The sequence below is a fragment of the Miscanthus floridulus genome, chromosome 2, assembly GCF_019320115.1.
Source record: "Miscanthus floridulus cultivar M001 chromosome 2, ASM1932011v1, whole genome shotgun sequence".
Lineage (NCBI taxonomy): Eukaryota > Viridiplantae > Streptophyta > Magnoliopsida > Poales > Poaceae > Miscanthus > Miscanthus floridulus.
In genome coordinates, this window is record NC_089581.1 from 175,385,741 (window position 1) to 175,409,888 (window position 24,148).

The 24,148-nt window shown below is 46.4% G+C and overlaps 2 protein-coding genes, 1 long non-coding RNA gene and 1 pseudogene across 5 annotated transcripts; 2 read left to right on the forward strand and 2 right to left on the reverse strand.

The window, feature by feature from the left end:
* Nucleotides 1-276: 276 nt before the first annotated feature.
* Nucleotides 277-4,862, forward strand: LOC136535792 (phospholipase D beta 1-like). Of its 2 annotated transcripts, none has more exons than XM_066528198.1 (10): nt 277-1,281; nt 1,502-1,618; nt 1,747-1,941; nt 2,122-2,379; nt 2,468-2,539; nt 2,627-2,774; nt 2,976-3,124; nt 3,357-3,527; nt 3,666-3,863; nt 4,296-4,862. In XM_066528198.1, exons 1-10 carry the CDS (start codon nt 394-396, stop codon nt 4,587-4,589), a joined length of 2,490 nt encoding a protein of 829 aa, XP_066384295.1. In that variant the 5' UTR covers nt 277-393; the 3' UTR covers nt 4,590-4,862. The 2 variants fall into 2 exon arrangements, with proteins under 2 accessions (XP_066384295.1, XP_066384296.1); XM_066528199.1 differs by having other exon boundaries at nt 2,471-2,539.
* Nucleotides 4,439-12,317, reverse strand: LOC136535797 (uncharacterized). Of its 2 annotated transcripts, none has more exons than XR_010779047.1 (3): nt 12,192-12,317; nt 5,201-5,366; nt 4,439-4,559 (listed from the first exon to the last, which is right to left on the reverse strand). It is a non-coding gene; the product is annotated as an uncharacterized lncRNA (long non-coding RNA). The 2 variants fall into 2 exon arrangements; XR_010779046.1 differs by lacking the exon at nt 4,439-4,559 and adding an exon at nt 4,589-4,711.
* LOC136535796 (uncharacterized) lies at nt 12,216-16,005 on the forward strand (annotated as a pseudogene).
* Nucleotides 16,006-16,132: 127 nt separating this feature from the next.
* LOC136535795 (uncharacterized) lies at nt 16,133-18,930 on the reverse strand. The gene is made up of 3 exons (XM_066528203.1): nt 18,180-18,930; nt 16,977-17,827; nt 16,133-16,460 (listed from the first exon to the last, which is right to left on the reverse strand). The coding sequence occupies exons 1-3, from the start codon at nt 18,703-18,705 to the stop codon at nt 16,455-16,457; spliced, it is 1,383 nt and encodes a 460-aa protein (XP_066384300.1). The 5' UTR covers nt 18,706-18,930; the 3' UTR covers nt 16,133-16,454.
* Nucleotides 18,931-24,148: the final 5,218 nt, after the last annotated feature.

Below are 24,148 nucleotides of genomic sequence, written 5' to 3' on the forward strand. Positions count from 1 at the left end.
TTAGCAACGAGCCAGAGCTGTAGGAAACCCTGCCAAATGAGTCCTAGTTTGCAAAGCAGGTTGGGCCTTGAGAGCCCATATAGGATAGGCCCAGTCATGACGGAGGCCTTGAGGGCTTTGGAGCCCATGGATCGAACTGAACGGAGCGTCATTTGCCCAGTTCGCGGCCACTCTTCGGCTCAACCGCTCCCAGTCCCAGGCTCCCCTCCAATTCAGGGGAAGCGGCCGATCCGCGCGACGACGAACCGGGTAACCGGGAGCGGGACGAGAGGAGAGGAGGCATGCACATGCACGCCCGCTCGCGCGGGAGGGAAGGAGGGTGACGACTGACGAGGCCACCACCACACAGCAGGAGCGGAACCGTGCCATCGGATCGAGGCAGGCGCGCGGACGATGCCCCAGGACGACGACGAGAGCATCGCCTGGGTGCTGCATGGCGCCGCCGGGGACGACGCGCCGGCGGTGCTGCTGCACGGCAGCCTGGACATCTGGATCCACGAGGCGCGGAACCTGCCCAACAAGGACATCCTGTCCAAGAGGATGCGGGACCTGCTGTGCAAGCCGTCGGAGGGTATGACCAGCGACCCCTACGTGACGGTGCAGGTCGCCTCCGCCGTGGTGGCGCGCACCTTCGTCATCCCCGACGACGAGAACCCCGTGTGGGCGCAGCAGTTCCTGGTGCCCGTCGCGCACGAGGCCGCTGCCGTCAACTTCGTCGTCAAGGACAGCGACGTCGTGGGCGCGGAGCTCATCGGCGTCGTCGCCGTCCGCGCCGACCGGCTGCAGGCCGGGGACAGGGTCGAGGGCGCGTACCCGGTCCTCGAGAGCAACGGCAAGGAGTGCGCGCCGGGGGCCGTGCTCCGGCTGTCGGTGCAGTACGTGCCCGTGGCGAGGCTCACCATGTACCACCACGGCGTCACCCCGGGCCCGGACTTCGCCGGCGTGCCCAGGACCTACTTCCCGCTGCGCCGGGGCGGGAAGGTCACGCTGTACCAGGACGCGCACGTGCCCGACGGCACGCTGCCGGAGGTCAGGCTAGGGAACGGCGCCTGCTACCAGCACGGCCAGTGCTGGCGCGACGTCTACGACGCCATATCCCAGGCACGGAGGCTCATCTACATCACTGGATGGTCCGTGTTCCACACCATCCACCTGGTGCGCGACGGCCACGGGGACATGGCGCTCGGCGACCTGCTCAGGAGGAAGTCGCAGGAGGGGGTGCGGGTGCTGCTGCTCGTGTGGGACGATCCCACGTCCCGGAGCGTCCTCGGCATCAAGATGGTACGCCGTACGCGTGGTTCACCGGGCGGCTCCAAACGCTTGACAAGAATTTGTTTCTTCAAATTTGATCTCTGTCCCAGATTTCATTCGGGATCTCATAGAGGGAAAAAAAATTACGGACAAGACATACAGTCGATGTAAAATGTGGCAATATGCCATGCTGACATGCTGTTGTATAAAACGAACAGAGCCTGTTTGCTTATTGGATTCTTACCTGTAGGAAGGTTACATGGGCACGAGGGATGAGGAGACTCGGAGATTCTTCAAGCACTCTTCGGTTCAGATACTGCTTTGCCCACGATCTGCTGGGAAAAGGCACAGCTGGGTGAAGCAACAGGTCTTATACTAGAGCATAGCTATACTTTCTGATGACCACATAAAATTAAGGATATCTCCCTCTCCATCCTATGTTTACCTGCAGCCATATCATCTGGGGTGTGCACTGATGGTAACCATTGGTTCCAGGAAACAGGCACTATCTTTACTCATCATCAGAAAACAGTGATCTTGGATGCTGATGCTGGGAATCATAAAAGGAAGATTGTTGCTTTCGTAGGAGGCCTTGATTTATGCGGAGGGCGGTATGATACACCAAGACACACTCTATTTCGGACTCTTCAGACATTTCACAAGGAAGATTATTACAACCCGAATTTTGCGGTGGGTCTAATTTTGCACATGTATTGTATCAAACTGATTTAGTTGAGAACCTTATGCAGTGATCAGAAAAAGAATTCCTTCCTTGTTGTCTTGGAACTTTCCTCCATTTTTTTTCCTTTTAGGAGACAGGAAACCTGTCGCAATTTGTTAGATCCTCATGTGCCAACCATTTACTCGCAGGTTGAAGATGCTCGTGGCCCAAGAGAGCCATGGCATGACTTGCATTCCAAGATCGATGGTCCAGCAGCATATGATGTCCTGAAAAACTTTGAGGAGCGTTGGTTAAAGGCATCAAAGCGCAGTGGCGCTAAGAAACTGTCAAAATTGTCGAGATCGCATAATGATACGCTGCTCTGGATTGAAAAGATACCTGATATTATAGCTGTTGACGACGAAATGTATTCAAATGACAATGATCCAGAGAGATGGGATGTGCAGGTAAGTCCGGCAAAGTGCTCCATAAATCACTGCAAATAAAAAATTATGTCATTCATGGTGGAACCCTGAGAAAATTTTACTTGGAAAGCAGATTTTTCGATCAATTGATTCGAATTCTGTCAAGGGGTTTCCAAAAGATCCACGGGAGGCCACTAGTAAGGTAAATGTACTAGATTATTCCTATGTTGACCACATATGCAGTGCTTCACTGCTTGTACTTCATACAAACTTTTGCTTTGATTAACAGAATCTTGTTTGTGGGAAAAATGTACTGATTGATATGAGCGTGCATACAGCATATGTGAATGCCATCCGAGGTGCTCAACATTTCATCTACATTGAGAACCAGTACTTCCTTGGCTCTTCATTTAATTGGGATTCACATAAAGATGTTGGTGAGCATAAAAATCCACTTTTCCCTTCTGAATATCTGAAGTTTCAAGCATGTATTTGGATCCCTCACACCCCAATGGCACTCTCTTGCATTCAGTGGTCCAAATTGTGTTGATCCCCTCATTTTCCCAAATAACACCAGAAACAAAGTAATTAATTAAAGTACTACAAAATTCAGGACTCTGAAGTACAGTACATTGCAGGTGCTAATAATCTGATACCCATTGAGATAGCACTCAAAATTGCAAACAAGATTTATTCGAATGAGAGATTTTCAGCTTATATAGTAGTTCCAATGTGGCCTGAGGGTAATCCTACTGGTACTCCTACGCAAAGGATTCTCTATTGGCAGGTTAGGTCTTACAACCCTTCTATTGTCTGTGTTAGAATATGACTTGTATTAGGATTAGGATTGTTTCCTTGTTTAGGAGCAGTGAATTATCTATTGTGTAAACCTTTAGTCGTGCGCCTCCCTCTGCAGTGAGAAAATTGGAAAATTTACCATTTTCCATATATAAACTCCTTTTGAAACAGCATAGGAACTTATCTCATGTAACTCATTTTTCTTCCTTTTACAATTGTAGAAAAAGACAATGCAAATGATGTATGATATAATCTATAAGGCCTTGAAAGAAGTAGGACTAGATGGTACATATGAGCCGCAGGATTACCTGAATTTTTTCTGCCTTGGTAACCGCGAAGCTGAGGACACTACTTGCACTTCTGGTGGACCATTCTCAGCCAGTAACCCTCAGGTTAGACTCCAGACTGTTGTTCTGTTTTCTGCAGCTGATTGCGGCACACTTTAGAAAATGCCCAAAACTGAAGGATGTACTGATTTCCAAAAAAAAAAAAAAAAATACAATTATGCTGCAACTTGGATATCCAATCAGGACCAAGCTCGGAAGAATAGGAGATTCATGGTGTATGTGCACTCGAAAGGCATGATTGTGGATGATGAATATGTGATCATTGGGTCTGCTAACATCAACCAGAGATCCATGGAAGGAACTAGAGATACAGAGATTGCAATGGCTGCATACCAACCCCAGCACACATGGGCAAATACGCTTTCTGCTCCTCGTGGACAGGTAATATTCAGTTCTGATAAGTTGGTAACTTGGTATTGCAGTACTGCCGTAGTTATCTTGTGTACTATATTTTCTGTGGCAAAATGACAAAAAAAGAAGTTCATATCACAATTCGAGTTGTGTTATTTTCCTTTCAAGAACACTTAGGAGATTTTTTTTCGGTAATACATAGCAGAGCTACGTATGTTTTCATTAAGAAGAAAATGGAGTTTACAATGCGGGCCAAGCGAGTAGCACACACATTTCCCGCTTACAGAAATGGGACTATACATTAAACTAGCAATACCCAGAAAGAGATCCTAGCGCAAAATGCTAAACAAAACTAAATCACCAGCCAACACCGTACGTTCCTATGGAGGCAACGCAGGAGACTAGTGTATTTTCATATAGAGACAAATGGGTTTTGCTAATCTGGTGTGCTTTCACCTGCAGATTTTCGGTTACAGGATGTCTCTATGGGCAGAGCACATCGGATCCATCGAGGAGAGCTTCGCCAGGCCGGAGAGTCTAGAGTGCATGAGGCAGGTGCGGCACATCGGAGAGCAGAACTGGGAGAAATTCATCTCCAGTCATGTGACTGAGATGAAGGGCCACCTGCTCAAGTACCCCGTCAGCATCGATTCCAGGGGCAAGGTGAATCCTCTGTCTGGTTGTGCCACATTCCCAGATCTTGGTGGGAACATCTGCGGCTCATTCCTGAACATCCAAGAAAACCTCACAATATGAGCAGAGCTTATAGGTTACCCAAGTCACTGCGGGTGACATTGACCCACTCCTTCAGCATTGTGTCAGCAGAAAAGAAAATTACATGCCTCCTTCTAGATTGATTCAAGAGATCACCTAGCTTTCTGTAGGAAGGTCAACACCAGAGATTAATAGGTTAGTACTTTGTAACCAACAGCAGTGTCACCAAATGGTTCGTCAGTTCAGTTCCATAAATTGTACATGAACACATTATTGGACTTTTTTGAAAGGTAAACAATAGCGGATCTGGCTCTATACTTTTCTCTGTAACATAAAAAAGAATTGTAGCTCACCTCCAGGTGTGCTACTACTTACAATTGTCTTGACATATATATAATGGAAAGAAATATCCAGCTTCGTCCTCTGGAACGAGGAATCAGACCACCTTATCATAAAAATAACGCAACAATGACCCAATCGAGTTTGCCAAAGAAATTTGAGATTTTCAGAATTGCCTAAGCGCATTTCGAAGGAGTAGCTCAAATATGTTAGTGATCAGTTAAATAACCAATCTGCTGAATTTCGCAAGCACCGTAGTAGCAGCAGGAATTCAAAATAGGGGGAAGCGGTAGTCGATAGAGCGAGATAATCACCTGCAGACGCCCACCGGGCCAAGTTTTTCTTTAACCCGTCTTTGGCACCGCAATCGGCCATCTCCAGCCACGCTCACCGGGCGAACCTCTGACTTCCGCCACTACCAGGAACCGGGAACAAGCACCGATTTCCCCACTGATCCAGTCATCCGCTGCGGAGCAACGCCTCTTAGATTGATCTCTCAACCAATAAGCCCAACGGCCTATTGAGCCTTGGTTACACGTTCTGATAGGAGGCGCCCAACCCTATGATTGGTGGGCTCCCGTCGCACTGCGCTATATATAGAGGTGGGGGCCGGCGACTCGAGGTACGAGGTTCGCCGTGAGCCGCAAACCCCACCGACAAACCCTAGACCGATCTAAGAGGGCGCGCAGCCAGTGATGGGAAGCTCCGCTGACTTCGCCGTCGTCACTGCTACGCCATCCGTCTGCACTGCATCGACGTCCGTGCAACCTCTACTCCACCCGTCGCTGCCCGTGTGCTGCCTCCATCAACGAACCAGCGATTGCCAGCTCAACCGCGACTTTCTCCGAAGGATCAGGTTCATCACCAGCACCCCTCTCCTTTCTCCCAATCTCTCCATTGTTCTAGTTCATCATGTTCAACAGCAAACCGGCCTAGATCTACCCTAATCGATCCACAGAAACAAACATTGGTACCGGAGCCTTTTTTCTAGCGGTAGATCTGGATCGAGGAAAGAAAGAAATCGAACCCTAACCCTAGATCGGGTTCGGGAAAAGAAAGAAAAGTTACCCGAGAAGAAATCAAATCGGAGAAAAGCTATCCAAACCCTAACCCTAATCCAGGAAGGGGAAGAAAGGGAAAAGGGTAGCCTACCTCGCGTTTGCGTGGCACCGCAGTCACGCCGGCGCGTGGGGAAAAGATAGGTCGACCGGGGGCATAGCTCGCCGGGATCCGGCGCCCGCTCGGTGACTGACTGAGAAAGGAAAAGAACCGATTTCAAATCGGAAAAGCAAACCCTAACCCTAAAAAGGAAGCCTACCTGGGCTTTTACCCACTGCCGGCGGCATTGCCACCGCGCGGATAGGAGACCGCGACGTCGCTCCCGAACGACGCGCGGGACAGAGCCGGGATCCGGCCACAGGGGCGCCGCGGCCAGGCCGCTCGACGGCGGCGCGCTCACCCGCTGGGGAGCGCGCACGCCGACGAGGGGGCCGGCGACGGCGCCGGGACCTCGTTGCTTCGCCGTTGTCGCTCGCTCGGTGTTTGACTGAGGAGAGAAGGGGAGAGCAGTGAGGCGAAGAGAGAGAGTGTGCGAATGAAAAATGGAGCTAGGGTTAAGGGAGGCGCGGCCGGCCGGGGTTTTTGATGCCCCGAGCTATGCGCTCCACCGTTCGATCTGGATGGACGGACGGAGATGATCGGGCCAGCGCCGCAGCCTAGGCGGGAAAGGTCGCAAGGCTGAATTCCTGGCCCAGGCCCAGGTTGCGGCCTGGGCGCGGGGGAGCGCTGGCACGAGCGGCTAGGCCGCGGGCAGCTGGGCCGGGAGCGCTGGCGCGCGCGGCTGGGCCATGGCAGCTGGGCCGGGAGCGCTGGCGCGCGCGCGTCAACCAGGCCATGGGCCGCATTTCGCTGGGCCGCGCACACTGTTTGCTGGATCGGACCGAAATGGCCAAATAAATAGTAAAGTCACAGTTTTTTATTTTCTTATTTTTCAGAAAACAATTTGATCAATTTGAATTGAATTTTTGTGATAATTTTCTGTACAAAATTTATCCAATGATAATTTTTGTTCAGTAAATAGTAAAGTTGCTTCTGGAAAATAGGAAAATGATTATTGAATATTAATGTTTCCGCTGCGTATTTAAAGTAATTATGGACTTTTAATTAAATTCGAACCAACGGGGGAATTTGATTTTAAGAGCTAAGAGATAAATATGAGTTGATTATGATATTATTATTTTCTGACCAACGTTGTTAATAGCAATATTATAATTCTAATGATTATGCGTTATTTCTATTTCTGCCAAACGGTGATATAGATTTAATGTATAAAATAATTATATGTTTTAATTTTGACCAACGTTAAACTAAGGCATGCAATTATTATTGTTATTATTTGTGTTCTCACACTATTTAAATTGTATTTTCAGGAGGATATAACTTGATGAGTTGTATCAAAAAGATCCCCACTCTAAAAGGTGATAACTATATTGAGTGGAAGAAAAAGATAGACCTGGTTTTTATCCTCGCTGAGGTGGACTGGGTTGTCACCACACCGTGCCCCAAAGAACCTGTGGCACCGGTGAGGGAGACATAAGACTGATGCTGCATGGCAGAACAGAGAGCGGGATTTTACTCCCGTAAAGATGTCCTATGACCTTGAGCATAGAAAATGGGTCACTGTCAACAAGAAGTGTTTGGCAGTGATAAAGAACACGATTGAGCCTGCTATTGTGGGCTCAATTCCAGACTGTGACACGGTCACAGAGTACCTAGAAAGAATAAAGAGTTAAAGAATAAAGAGTTAGTTCACTGGCTCTTCAAAGATATATGCAACCCAGCTAATCAAGCAGCTGGTAACAGAAAGGTACTCTGGTGACGGTAGTAGCATTAGAGAGCACATGCTAAGAATGAGCAATCTGGCATCTAAGCTCAAACCAATAGATTTGGCACTTAAGGATGAGTTTCTTATTCATTTAATTTTTGCTTCTTTGCCCAAAGAATTTGACACCTTTGTTGTTAATTACAACATACAGCCTAAAAATGGAATTTAGAAAAGCTCATAGCCATGTGTGTGCAGGAGGAGGAAAGAATAAAAGTTTCATAAGGTGGTATTATCAACTACCTAAAAGATAAGAAAAAGAACTATAATAACAGTTCTTCCTCCAAGTCATCTAGAAAAAGTCCCATGCAATAGTCTCAGAACAAACAATTCCTAGTGGATAAAGATCAGTGTCTCTACTATAAGAAGACGGGACTTTATAAGAAGAATTGTCCTGATTTCCTAAAGATGATAATGAAAAATAAAGGTGAGAACATTATTACGTTCGTAAATGAATTCTTGTATGTAAAGTTTTTAAAATCTACTTGGTGGATTGATTCAGGTGCAACTATTCATGTTGCTAATTCATTACAGTGATTCCGTTCAATGAGAACTTTGCAAAGAAGCGAAAGTTTCATTAAAGTCGTAAATGGAGTACAAGCAGATGTTGAGGCTGTTGGCGATCTTCCACTAGAGCTTGATGATGGCTTCATACTTATTCTTAGAGATATTCTTTATGTACCTTCTTTACAAAGAAATTTGATTAGTGTATCAAAGTTGGACCATGATGGTTATGATTGTTATTTTGAAAATGGCAAATATCAGATATTATGTAATAATAAATGTGTTGGTCTTGCCTTCCGACAAGACAAGCTATATTTATTATCACTTCGTGAAAATGTGAATTCCGTATGTGATGTGAATGAAAATGTATCCTCATCGAATAATGAAAACAGAAAACGAAAGAGAGCTCACGATACGTTGTCGAAATTATGGCACTGTCGTTTAGGCCATATTTCGAGGGGGGGAATAGAAAGACTTGTTAAGAATGATATTCTTCCTCCATTAGAGCTCTCAGATTTAGAATAATGTAGAGATTGCATAAAAGAAAAGTATGTAAAGAAAATTAAGAAAGATGCCAAACGAAGCACAGGAATTCTACAAATTATTCACATAGACATATGTGGTCCTTTTCCTGTGAAAAGTGTGGATGATTATGATTCATTCATAACATTCACAGACGATTACTCTCGGTTTGGCTACATTTATCAATTAAAGAAAGAACAGAAGCATTGGATAAATTCAAAATATTTAAAGCAGAAATTGAAAATCAGCATGATTTAAAGATTAAGATAGTCAGGTCTGACCATGGGGGAGAGTACTACGGTCGGCATACCCCATATGGACAAGTTCCTGGACCTTTTGCAAGGTTCTTACATGAGAATGGTATAGTCGCCCAGTATTCAACACCGGGCGAACCTTAGTAGAATGGAGTAGCTGAAAGGCGTAACCGTACCCTGATGGATATGGTGCGTAGTATGATAAGTTACTCCACTTTACCGATGAGTCTGTGGATGGAGGCGTTAAAAACCGTCATTCATATTCTCAATAGAGTACCAAGTAAGTTGATGCCCAAAACACCCTATGAGTTGTGGACAGGAAGAGTACCCTCACTTAACCACTTGCGTGTGTGTGGGAGCCCTGCTGAGGCTAAAGTTTTTAACCTAAATATTGGGAAGCTAGATCCCAAAACAGTGAGTTACCATTTCATTGGCTATTCAAAAAAGTCAAAAGGTTTCCGTTTCTACTGTCCTAATAGACATATAAAGTTTATGGAAATAAGACACGCTGTCTTCCTAGAGGATGAAATGATTAGGGGGAGCATGGTAGCTCGAGAAATTGACCTTGAAGAGAAGCGGGTGTATGCACCCACTCCGATCATTCATGAGCCATTTTTCTCACTACTTGCTGTTGCTGCACCGACAGTGCAAGACATTATAGTGCCAGCACTTGTTGTTATCCTGTCTGTGGTAATAATGAATGAAGATAAAGAACCTGTGCCTTAGGATCCTATAGAACCTATTGCCACACATGAGGGGGAGCAACAATAACCTCAAACAGAAAATGTGCCAATTGAGGAGGCTCCTAGAAGGTCTCAAAGAGTTAGAAAATCAGCTATTCCTGCTGATTATGAAGTGTACAACACTAAAGAATTTCAAATGGAGGATGATCCCACCTCATTTGAAGAAGCGATGAAAAGTGATCATTCATCAAAGTGGCTTGAGGCCATGGAAGATGAGATAAGATCAATGAATGCAAATAAAGTTTAGAATTTGAAGATAATTCCTAAAGGAGCCAAAACAGTAGGCTGTAAATGGGTCTATAAAATAAAACTTGACTCTCAAGGGAATATAGAAAGATATAAAGCCTGACTTATGGCAAAAGGCTTTACACAAAGAGAAGGGATTGATTACAATGAGACCTTTTCTCCAGTCTTGTGTAAGGATTCCTTCAGAATCATAATGGCATTAGTGGCACATTACGATTTGGAATTACATCAGATGGATGTAAAGACGGCATTTCTCAACGGAGACTTAGAGAAAAATGCTTACATGGCACAACCGAAAGGTTTTGTCATAGAAGGAAAAGAACGTTTGGGATGCTGCCTAAAGAAATCCATTTATGGATTAAAATAAGCTTCAAGACAGTGGTACTTAAAGTTTGATCAAACAATAAAGAATTTTGGGTTTAAAGATAACGTTGAGGACAATTGTGTCTACGCAAAGTTTAAGAATGGGAAGTTTATCTCTCTTATCCTGTATGTGGATGATATCTTACTTGCTAGTAGTGATGTCAGTCTACTACTAAAAACAAAGAAGTTTTTGTCCTCAAAATTTGATATGAAAGATCTTGATGAAGATTCGTTCGTTCTAGAGATCGAGATTCACCGAGATAGAAGTAAAGAGGTATTAGAACTATCACAAAAGGCATACATAGAAAAAGTCTTAAAGAAATTCAGTATGCACAAATGTAGTCCCTCACCTGCTCCTATAGTCAAGGGCGACAGATATGGGGATTTTCAATGCCCCAGGAACAAATATGAGATCGATCAAATGAAAGTGGTTTCATATACTTCAGTTGTCGGAAGCTTACAATATGCTCAAGTGTGTACGCGCCCTAACTTGGCATTTGTTACCGGGTTACTTGGCAGATTCCAGAGCAATCCTAGAATAGAACACTGAAAATTGGTAAAGAAAGTCTTACGTTATTTGCAAGGAACGAAAGGCCTCATGATGACGTATAGAAGATCTGATTCACTCCATATAGTGGGATATTCAGATTCTGATTATGCGGAAGATAATAGAAAATCCACGTCTGGATATGTGTTCACTCTCGTAGGGAGAGCTACTTCATGGAAAAGCTCAAAACAAACCGTCACTACATCGTCCACAATGTATGCCGAGTTTGTAGCGTGTTATGAGACAACGGGGCAGGTGAACTGGCTAAAGAAGTTTATACCCGGTTTGAAGGTGGTTGACGACATCAATAGACCACTGAAGTTATACTGTGATAATAATCCAGCAGTACAGTATGCTCACAACAATAGGTCAAGTGGTGTTGCCAAACACATTGACATAAAGTATTATGTTGTGAAGGGTAAAGTCCGGGATCAAATGATAAGTCTTGAGCATATAGGTACCGAAAAGATGCTCGTGGATCCGCTTATAAAAGGCTTACCACCCAACATATTCAGAGAACATGTAGCCGGCATGGGTTTAAGAGAAAGCCTATGATTCCTGGACTATAAAGGGCCCAAAAGTTAAAGTAACTATTTCAGATCAGAGACGTGCATTGTAGCTGTTAAATCTATCGGCGATTGACCGTGACGATGAGACATGCTCTATGCATCATCTGTGAAGAAATGAGTAAGGATAAAAGGATTGAAGTTTAAAGTTTAAAGATAAAAGTAATAGTGAGATCAAGGGGGAGAATGTTAGATTGATCTCTCAACCAATAAGCCCAATGGTCTATTGGGCCTTGGTCACGCGCCCTGATCGGGGGCGCCCAACCCTACATGGTTGGTGGGCCCCCGTCGCACTGCGCTATATATAGAGGTGGGGGCCGGCGGCTCGAGGTACGAGGTTCGCCGTGAGCCGTAAACCCCACCGACAAACCCTAGACCGATCTAAGAGGGCGCGTAGCCAGCGACGGGAAGCTCCGCTGACTTCGCCGTCGTCACTGCTACGCCATCCGTCTGCACTTCATCGACGTCCGTGCAACCTCTACTCCACCCGTCGCTGCCCGTGTGCTGCCTTCATCAACGAACCAGCGATGGCTAGCTCAACCGCGACTTCCTCCGAAGGATCAGGTTCATCACCAGCACCCTTCTCCTTTCTCCTAATCTCTCCATTGTTCTAGTTCATCATGTTCAACAGCAAACCGACCTAGATCTACCCTAGTCGATCCATAGAAACAAACAACGCCACGTAGCCAACCCCAACCTCCGTTTCTTCACCATGAGTTGCGCACTGGTGCATCGAGATTGGGGAACGAAGCTGCCGCATTGGCGCAGCGCGTGAGGAGGACGGCGAGGAGGAGGGACACGGCGGCGGCGGAGCCCGGAGTAATAGGGCGTCGCGACAAGTGATATCCAATAGGGAAGGTGGGAGGCGAGGCCGCGAAAGGAGGAGAGGCCCATCGACGGCGGCGGGGCGGCGGACGACAGCCGCCACCCTCGCCGTCAAGCCTCGGGAGTTGGGAGCGCGAGCGCGAGGTGCTGTTCCTTATTTAATCGCGACCCGATTTATTCCGAGGGCTCTATTTGCAAAATCCATTGAACCCAGTGGCCCAGGCCCAGTCAGCCTTCTCCGTCTCTGATGCCACCGAACCGCAAGAGACGAGCAGCAGCCATGGATCCCGCGGCAGGAGGCGCCGGCCAACAGCGCCAGAGCAAAGCTTCGGCGGGCAAGAAGGCAAAGAAGGGCGGCGGCAGCGGCAGCGGCAGCGGTGGGAGATGGCCCGCGGTCAAGCCCAAGAAGGATCTCCAGATCAATCGCCTCAAGGGCACACACCTCCTCACCGTAAGCCCTCCCTCCCGGCTCCTGGGAATCCCTATCCACTTTCCATAATAAGCAGTTGCTAGGATTGAAGCCGCAAAGAAGCAGCCATGATTACACGGCCATCCTTGATTTTGGTGGCGTCTCTTTTATCTGGGATTAGAGAATCTTGATTTGAGCTAGCTAGACAAGCAGGTATGTTTTCTGCAAAGTTGTTCTCGGTATGGAAACGCCAATCATGGTAGACCACTATGGCCTCCTGAATTCCTGATAAGAATGACTTTTGGAAGTAGACGCCATCTCTGATGGCATGCTATTCGATTGAAAAGAATTTCTGCCAAAGAGTATCATAGGCTTTGTTAAAAAGAAGAGTTGTTAATTGTCACGGCAACTGATTAGGTTTAACTTAACCTGATCCAGTCTCTTCTGAGCAATTGTCAACTTGTTATAGATTCCGGACTTCACTTCCGCCGAGGCTAAGGCTTTCATTGATGTTGCTGAGTCCATGGGCTTCACGCACCAGGGCAGTTTGGGGCCACTAAAGCCTAAAGGGGGAGGCTTACAGAGACAACGATCGGATATCTGTAACAGATCCATTGCTTGCTCAAGCCATTTGGGAATCAGGAATAAACAGAACTTTTACAGACATCAGCATCTCTGGCTAAGTAGCAACAGGATTGAATCCAAATATCAGGTTCTACAGGTATGTACTGTTAGAAGTTGAGCAGTGATCTGCTGCTCGGCTACGCGACAACCATATTGTTACAAAGCTTGAGTCGTGAATGGTATCAAATACTGATTTTTGTTTCGTACAGGTACACTGAAGGTCAGCGCTTTGGTCGGCATATCGATGAGAGTGTTGACCTTGGGGATGGTTCTAAAACATATTATACAACAACAACAACAACAAATCCTTTTAAGTCCCAAATAAATTGGGGTAGGCTAGAGTTGAAACCCAGAAGAAGCAATCAAGGTTCAGGCATGTGGATAACTGTCTTCCAAGCACTACTATGTAAGGCTAAGTCTTTGGGTATATTCCATCCTTTCAAGTCTCTTTTTATTGCCTCTACCCAAGTCAACTTCGGTCTTCCTCTGCCTCTCTTCACGTTACTATCATGACTTAGGATTCCACTACGCACCGGTGCTTCTGGAGGTCTCCGTTGGACATGTCCGAACCATCTCAACCGGTGTTGGACAAACTTTTCTTCAATTGGTGCTACCCCTAATCTATCACATATATCATCGTTCCGAACTCGATCCCTTCTTGACCGCAAATCCAACGCAACATACGCATTTCTGCGACACTTATCTGTTGAACATGTCGTCTTTTCGTAGGCCAACATTCTGCACCATACAACATAGCAGGTCTAATCGCCGTCCTATAAAACTTGCCTTTTAGCTTCTGTGGTACCCTTTTATCACATAGGACACCAAATGCTTGCCGCCATTTCATCCACCCTGCTTTGATTCTATGGCTAATATCTTCATCAATATCCCCGTCTCTCTGTAACATTGATCATAAATATCGAAAGGTATCCTTCCTAGACACTACTTGACCTTCCAAACTAATATCTTCCTCCTCCCGAGTAGTAGTGCTGAAGTCACATCTCATATACTCAGTTTTAGTTCTACTAAGTCTAAAACATTTGGACTCCAAAGTCTCCCGCCATAACTCCAGTTTCTGATTCACTCTTATCCGGCTTTCATCAACTAGCACTACATCGTCCGCGAAAAGCATACACCCAGGGATGCCCCCTTGTACGTGCCTTATGATCTCATCCATCACTAAGGCAAACAAATAAGGGCTCAAAGCTGACCCTTGATGTAGTCCTATCCTAATCGGGAAGTCATCCGTGTCTCCATCACTTGTTCAAACTCTAGTCACAACATTGTTGTACATGTCCTTAATGAGCCCAACGTACTTCGTTGGGACTTTATGCTAAAACATATTATACGCTTTTAATATACCTTTCTGGCAAAGGAAGTGCAAAGGATTCATCTGGACAAGCTCTTGTTCGAGGGGAGACTGTCTTTTATGATCAAAGAGGTGGAGTTGTTGCTGAGGTACTTCCTGGTTCCGAAATCCTCATCTCTTTAGAATCATATCGAGTTTCTCTGATTGTTATATCCAAAGAAAATCTTTTGTGGAGAACTTGTACTAAAAAAGGGCGTACCCAGTGCAGAGAGCTCCCACTCTGTGCGGGGTCTGGGGAAGAGTGTCAGTGGCAAGCCTTACCCTCGCCTGTGCAATGTGAGGAGACCGCGACTCGAACCCGGCTGTTGGTAATTAAATGAATTTTATCTTGTGTCTGGTTTCTCACTCATGCCTTTGGAGGCAAAGTGGATTATATGCACTGCCATCCAGTTTGTGGTCTGGATTGGGGCAATTATGCCCTAGAGAAAGTATCAGCTAAGGAATCTGTCATGCACATGACAGCTATATGAGTCTTTCTTGCACTTCAGAACTTCATGTAGATTATAGACTAGTCACCAGTCATCCATAATCATGTGATTTCCCACTGTAAAAGTTTGGAAAGGTGCCTGGTGGTGAAACAACATTGCATGACCCTATCCTATATATATATATGACCGGTTGGTATAGTGCCACACGTTAGAATGATCCTAATCTGAGGCTACTGCGTGATAGGTTGCTCCGGTGCAAGGAATGGCACTCATCCACCTACATGGCGCCAAATGTATGCTGCATGAAGCCCGGGTTGTGAAAAAGAATGCCAAGTATGTACTCCGTTCAGATGTTGTATTTTCTTAGCTGAAGAAATGCCTCAACTTGTTTCAGATCAACCCGCCGTTAGGGCATAATGGATCTGGGGCTGGGAAGTACTTCTAGTTACTTTCCCATTTTGTAAGTTGTGATACAAGGGTCCTGTAACCTTTCCACTGTTGGAAGTGATTCTTTTGACATCAGAATCCTTTTCTATTATCTGTTGATGCATTTGTTGTTGCTCAAGTGCAAAAGAAGTCATTCTATTGTAGTCTTGGTAACTGCAAACGATGGCTACAGCTGGTACTGTTCGCTGCAGTTTCAGTCCCTCGTCGTGCTATCTGTGACGTCTTGAAGCCAAACAAATTGCTTGCAGTTTTGGTAGCCCGCACAATCAGAACAAATTATGAGCAAAACTTCAACCATTTTTCATGACGTCTCTAGTAATAATAAGCAAAGTACAATCTTATATTAACCAAAAAACTAAAAAGCTTTAGAACTTGCATCGTACAGGACAACAAATTCCAGGTTTCAACGTAACCAAATAAAAATTTGTGAAACGCTGCGTAGTGGTAGACTAGCGATGGCACCATGTTTGCCTAGACTAATTGATATATACATAATGGAAATTCTGGAAGCTGTAATCTATTGAAGGCATAAAACTAAATTTTCCACACAGGAAAGACCAAATGTTTACCGCCCATCCACGTTTTCTACAAATTTTAGTTTTACAAGACCACCAACCACATACTTTCCTATAACTGCTTTGCTTACAACGAATTACTTCTCTCAAAATTCAAATAACTCTTGTGGCGAAATTCTGGTTTCTCAATCATAACGACCATATGTACATATGACCTCTTCATCATTGGAGTACATTGCAGACTTTTTCAACCAAAAGGTAGCACATGTATTCTTAGCCACAGCATCAACATAACTTTGATTCTGGCAGTGCCTGTAGTCAGAGTTCAAATCTGCAAAACGAATTATGCACTCAGTCAATCAGTCAGATAACATTGCTGCTGTCACATTGCAATGCAGCAGTATAACCAATTTAATGACAAAATGCAGCAGGTTATACTCAAAATTACAAATACTGAGATTTGTTAACACAGTTATATGCAACCACAGTCCAAGACATCGGTATGTTTTTGGTCAAATTATCAATTTATGAGTCATAGGGAAGGCAGAAAGAAAAGCTCATCTACAACTCAACTATATGTCTATATTCGCGCGAAATGATGAGCAAAGAGCTTACAACTAGATAGTAGATAACAATTAAGAATAAACACAACTCGATGCAACTGCAGTGTAACCTAGATTTCAAATACTATAATACAATGCTCTTGATAAACAATTAAACAAATCGCACAATGAACCAGTTATTTAGTTTAACAAGCATTTAGGATAATAAGACGTGGATATTACAAATGCAGTTATTTATAAATATCCAATCCAAACTTATTTTATTTAGATCAGGTAATACTTACATCAGAAGTATTGACCAGTTTTGGACGACCTGTTTCCTTGTCTATCTCCACCTTTAGACCTATGTTAGCAATCTCTGGAGTTATAACAGGTTCCTGCATCTCAAGTTCAGAAACCTCCTTCTGATTTTCTTCATTTTCTTCAAGCAAGTTCTTAACAGCCAGCAGACCCCACTCCCTCAAGTATGGATTGTCTTCATCGATGACACACTGCTGCAGCAGCAACATGATCCCACCTAACTGCCTAATCTCATCCTGCACCTTCTTCCTTCCGTGTAAGCAATTAGCAATGACCGCAACCAAATCTCTCCTGTAACCAATGTATGGGCAGACCTTTGCATTTTCAAGAGCTGGATGGTTATCTCCTTGTCCTCCTGCCATCGATTTTCTGATTGTACTTGGTGGCTCAAGCTCACCTAGGTATCTCAGAAGGCGCTTTACAAAGCCAGTCTGCAATAGTGAGTCAACAGGGCGTTGAGTATCTGATGAGGTGGATTCCCAGGCACAGATGTCCCTCAGGAGCTGCAGTGTATATCCAAGGACATCGATTGCAGGATTGCCAGTTGGAAGAGGGGAGGTACCTCGGTGAACAAAATTCACAGTTTCGGCAGCATGCTTGTGTAGATTGAAAACATCATGTGCAAAACTGTCCGAGACAGTAACTTCTTTGGGATGGCTGTTCAAACACCTTGCCAGCATACCCAGAAGAAAAACATGCTTAGCATTATACTCGCCACTGTCTGTGCGCTCAACATCATTAGTGGAGCATAAGGCATAGAACAAGCTCTCAAACTTCTGCTCCTCAACAGAGACTTTGAACAGAAGCCACTCTAACCACTCTTCCTTGTGCCCCACTGCAATACATAATTCTGGTTAGGGTCATATACAGCTCTGAACTTGTACAGACAAAACAACAGAGGAACTTGTATAACAGCCTAATAAATCCCAGTGGTGAAGACTACTGCACATTGCAACAAAATAACCAGAAGATTTTTCTTGTCATTAGATATACATATAAGCAAAAAGTATGCATCCCAATTCCCAACTACGGTAGCAGGCTCACACATCTTGCCATGCAACAATCTGATACTAGTAGAATGCCAAATTACAGACTGACCTAATAACCTAGCACTTGAAAACAAATCATCAATGTCCATAGCACGTACAGGACACTTGAACAACACTGCGAGGGCGAACTCATCTCACCTTGCGAGGCCGTAGTGACAACTTGGACGAGGATGGGAAGGCCCAGCTCCTGGTGGCACAGCTCCTCGAGCCTCCCGCGACCGCCTTCCCCGCCGCAGCACGTGTCGAGGACCATGCACAGGGGATCCAGGACTCCCTGGTCCCTGAGCCCCGCGAACTCCCGCAGCGCCTCGGGGAAGAGCGCCTCCCAGACGGCGTCGCGGTGGAACTCCCCGGCGAGCGCGGCGTTCCCGAGCGCCTGGAGCGCGGCGCGCGCCACGTCGGGGGCGAGCGAGGGGATGGAGAGCACGGAGGCGGCGACGGCGGCGGGGCCGCAGCGCTCGATGAAGGCGTACTGGTTGAGCTCGTGGCCCGCGAGGAGGTTGCGGAGGAGGCGGAGGCGCAGGAGCAGGAGGCGCGACGGGGAGGCCGGGAGGAGGAAGAGGGTGTCGGCGAGCACGTCGGAGAGGCCCTCCCGGCCCTCAGGGGTCCTGGAGGCTTGTATCAACGCGGCGAGGGTCTCCTCGCCGTCGTCGGATGGACACATGCCTGTGGGGGTTTAGCGTGTCCTGCGCTCCACGATTCCTTTTGTTCACGGCCACCAGGAAGCAAATGGAGCACGGCGCGCTGCGGCATCTTATGGTCGTTTGATGAAGCATAGAGGGTTGTGATCAAGATCAAGTGACTATTGCTAGGCTTGGCCAAATTACACATTAGGCTGTGTTTAGTTTTTAAAAAGTGCTACCTCTCGTACGTGTCACAAAGTCCTATGATAACCACTTGTCCACGATCATGGCCCAGCACTCGGGATACGATCGACACTACCAGAGAATCACCTACAAGTCATCGAGTATTTGACATATAGGAAGATGAAATTGAATCTACTTAATATCAAAACGAATCATTATGAATGTTATTTGCCTACCTCAAGGTACTGGTCCCGGGTCAGCGTAATCAGTCTTGCTTGAGGCTTGGGGAGGGACTGCTTAAGTACCGACCTGTAGTAGTCTACGTGGGCTTGGACACGCCCATGGTGGTGCATCTCGGTGACGTACTTCCTACAAGCTACTACAGCCGCCCGATCCGCCTGGGCCTCAAGTCCTTCTTCGGCCTTGAAAATTTTCTGCATACAAAACCGATGTATCCATTCATTATTTTAATAAAATATTTAATCAATGAATGAGATGTATTAAGCAATGTTGTGCGAGAGAAACTTACCCAAAACTCCGCCAATACCCGCTCCTGCTTGTTGCGGTAAATGTCATCCGTGACCAGCGCGTACCTATCCCAGTTGGAGGCCGGCTCCCGCACCACCGGCTCTTCGGATAGTTGCACAATGCCGAGGTACCATTTCCTGCACAAAACACCAAGGATGTTCGCGGGGGTGCGTGTTGGAGTACCTGACAAAACCAACCAGGCCCTGCACAAGCGATTAAGAAAATTTATCAGTTTCTCTTATGATTTCCAACATATCTTATGAAGTAATTGTGATAACATCTATAGTTACTTACCTCTTTGCCATAGGCCGAATCACTGGGCGGTTGTGAGGAAGCGGGACCGTAGGGAGGCTCGCAGGACCTCGCTCGTAGGGAGTCTGGGTAGCGGTACCCCCTCCCTCGTCCTCGAGCCCCTCACCTCCCTCACCCTCGAGCGCCTCGCCTCCCTCGTCCTCGAGCGCCTTGCCTTCCTCGCCCATCTGCTGACCCCTCTCGTCCTTCGACGAGGACGTGGCCATGGCCGTCACGTGCTCCTCCTCCAGCACCTCGTCACGTGGCGAGGGAGGAGACCACTGCCTCCTACGGCTGCTGCCCCTGGTCCTCCTCTCGTCACCTCCTACAGACGCTGCCCCAGACGATGACCCCTCACCTCGAAGGAGAGGGCGGTCTCTCTCGTAAACCGAGGGCGTGTCACGGCGTGGACGTCTGCTCGCCATCTTTGTTCAATTACCTGCAATCACAAAGAATTAACAAGACTAATTAGTACATATATTAGAAATAGATTCAAAATATATAAACAAAACACAAATTAAAAAACATAGTATTACATGTATCAGGAATAATCTTCATGATTGGGATCATAGGTCTCGTCATTATTGTCAAAATTGTCCAAATGGGCAACACTATCCGAAGGTTCTATATTGTCATCGTAGTCATTGCCTAGAAGTAATCGCTCAAGCATTGCTATGTCCTTGACATTTACCACCACATCTCCATTGACCTCGCCATCAACCATTTCGTTGTCTACTTCCATTTCGATTGTTTCGGGTAAGACTATCTCAAACGTGCCCGGTAGCCCATCTTCTTGATAGAACTGTCCATCATATGTGTTTGCGTTGAAGTTGTAATCATCATCGTTTGGGGCAGATAGTTTACCATGTGGAGATACCTGGTGCACAATAGCCCAACCCTTAAGATCCTCTATCTTGGTTGGCGTATCGAGTATAATACACCGGCACGCCCTGTTGAGCCACAATGTAGACATCTTTTCTAGGATAGATGGAATCTTCTCGAATCTCGACTAGCCCAAGATGAGGGGTTCGTCTCGTTGATCAAGGATTAAACCAGTGGCATTTGAACATGATAGGTTTAAGAGGTTTGTCTCCATGAAATGAGAGTTCATAGATTTCCTCAACTCTACCATGATAGTCGAGGCCATCAGTGCCGGACGTACAAACTCCGCTATTTGTGGTTTTTCATTTGGGCCGAATCTGCTCGTAACTTGTTGTGTGGAAGTGATATCTATTCATGTCATAGCCGGTAAATGACTTCACCCTAACGTCACAGCCGTTTGCAACCTGTTTCAACTCGTCACTCATGGACGAACCGGTCTAGGCCTGCAAGGTGAAGCGTGATAGATCGTTATATTAATCAAACGTACGATCACCTTGGACAATCGAACGTACGAGCTAAATTGGACATTACCTTTTGTTTGAACCAAGAAATGAAATCAGGCCTCCCTGCTCTCGCACCCCACGAAACAAGGGTGTCTTGTTCATGCGAGGTAGGATCCCTTGATTGATGCCATAATTCACGAACAAATTCCCTACCTGAATGAGAATCAATGGCGTATTGAAACAAGTTCGTTGCGAACTTACTTGATGAACGGCTGCACCTCGGTAAGGTTATTCAACACATATAGCATAATACTGTGCCACTCTTCATTTCTTAATAGCTTCGGGGTTGATTCATTTACACTGCTGAGTTGGCCTTGGAAAAGGCTGAGGGTCGATTCATTTTCGCCAGCATTGTAACGAGGGAGTGGATTATGATTGCTAGAAAGGTTCGGCTTGTAGTATTGCATTGTGAAGTTTGCCACCTCCTCCCGAAGGCATGCCTCTGCAATGGAAGCCTCAATTCTGACTTTATTTGTACATTTTTTGCGAAGAGTCTTTAGACATCTCTCGATTGGATAGCACCAACAGGCCTGCACGCCCCCCCCCCCCAAACGTGCCTCGGACAGGAGGTGCACAATCAGATGCTGCATCGGCAAGAAGAAGCCAGGTGGAAAGATCTTCTCTAGCTTACAGAGCAACACAGGTGCCGCTTTTTCCAAGTCCTGAGCGACGGTCCGAGATATCTCCTTGGCACAAAGCTGGCGGAAGAAAAAGCTCAACTCCTTCTCACGTCGTTCAGCGAAGTGAGCTTGGTGGGTGTCATCTAGCATGTCTGCTACCCCAGCATCATCATCAAAAGCCTCGAGGCATGCTCTCACCACCTCTGCTCTTATACGATCTGCTTCACCATGGTAGATCCACTGCTGGTAGCCAGGCATATAACCATTGAACACAAGATGTCTACCCATGGTCTTCTCGTCTACCTTTCTTCTGTTGTCACATTTGCTGCAGGGACACCAAACTAGAGAATGTCCTCCTGCTCCTGGGCCAAATGCATGTTTCAAGAAACGATATGTCACCTTCACCCATTCATAGTCGTAGTCACTCCTGCTTCTTCAGTCCGTGTACATCCACTGACGGTCCTCCATCCTTTAACATTACATCACAGAGTATTGTGACCATCAATTGCATCTACGCGGCGTTCCTAATGTCTAATAGGTGAGGATAGGTCCTAATCCTACCCGCGGATGCGTAGATGAGGTCAGTTTCCAGGCTCCGCTCCTCTCCGAGATAGAATTTCGGCAGCACCTCCCCGCTGTTCTCCCGATACACGTCCTGCAAGGGAGAGTGTGTATCCAGAGAACAACAGGGAGGTGATGCTGAAACTCCGTCTCGGACCGAAGCGGACCATGGAAACTAACCTATCTACGCATCCGCGAGCTGTCCAAAGAACGTGGACAATCCAAAACAGATACGGTCGCAGATATGCAAAGATCCGCATACCTACGACCGTATCTCTTTCGGACGGGAGACGCATAATTGGGTTACGCGCGGGCTACGACAGACATGGGGAAAAAGAGGTTATTTATACCTAGGGTGTCGGTGAAGTCAGGCTAGCGGGGCTGTGGCGAGTCGACGCAGTGGCGAGGCAACGTAGTGCAGACAGAACCGCGACGCCGACGAAGACGATCGGGGTCCTCCGGGTCCCCTCCGACGTGCTCTTCTCCTGCATAAAAAGGCAATAGATTATTGTTTGTTCAAAATTTTGGCAGCACCTCCCCTGCACGGGGAGGTTTCTAAAACTTGCAAAAAAATGACAGGATGACCGACATTCACAACAGTACGAAGGCCGACAACCACAACGACACGAAGGCCCTCATATCAATTTACGGCACGAAGGCCCACACAACCACATACGGCACGAAGGCCGACAACAAGAGTTTTACCTAGGGTTGCGGTGGAGTCGGGCGTCACGGTGCGGGGGTCACTTTCTTCTCCAGCAAGGTCGAGCGGCGTCGGAGTACTCCTCTCCCCCTCTTCCCTTCTCTCTTCTCCGCTTCTCCTCTTCCCTTCTTCTCTTTCTCCTCCTCCTCCTCTCCTTCTTCCCCTTCTTCTTCTTCTTCTTCTTCTCTCCTTTTCCTCTTCTTCTCCTTCTCTTCCCCTTCCTCCTCCTCTTCTTCTCCTTCTCTTCCCCTTCCTCCTTCTCCACATATGTCTGGGTTTTAGGCATCCGACATCACAACTTGCTCGAAACCTTCTCAATTTTTACCACAGCCTACACATGCGATAACATGACACCTCGACAAGTTTCGTGATTTTCGGACTTCGTATGGATTTTATATAATTTAAAAACACTTTTTCGACAAGTTCCTTGTCATGTTACGTGAAGAAGATGCCCGAAATTTGATGCGAGTTCGTGGATAGGGACTCAACATACACCAAATACCATGAATAACATTTTTCGAATCACTAAATTGCATTATTCCATCCACCTGCAGTTCAAATTTGAAATATTCGAAAAAAATCAACGAAAAGAAATAAATTAGGGAAATATATAAAAATATCAAAATTGGCCCAAATTTTAAAATTGAGTTTTAAATAATGTATTATAGCACCACAAAAAAAACTGGGTTCAAAAAACAAAACAAAAAATCTTTACCGAGGGCCTGACCAATGGCCCTCGGCAAAGAAAATTAAAAAATCTTTGCCGAGGGCCTAGCCTGGCTCTCGGTAAAGGGGATCTTTGCCGAGGGCTTGGCCAATGGCCCTCGGCAAAGAAAATTTAAAAATAAAATAAAAATCTTTGTCGAGTGCCTGACGGCGGGCACTCGGCAAAGACTGACGCCAGTGGCCGCCGTGACCCATCCGGCCATATTTGTCGAGGGCCAATTTGCCGAGGGCCGTTTCTTTGTCGAGGGCCAGGCCCTCGGCAAAGGCCTCTTTGCCGAGAGCCTATCTTTGTCGAGGGCTCCTGGGGCTGGCCCTCGGCAAATAGAGCCTTTGCCAAGTGCCCGAGATCTAGCCCTCGGCAAACCCAGAAGCCCTCGGCAAAGGATGGGTTTCCAGTAGTGAGGCCTCCGTTTGCCCGGAAAGTCTGTATACGGATGAAATGGGGCGTGTTATTTGATTGAATTTGAATGCAGATTTGCGGGAATAT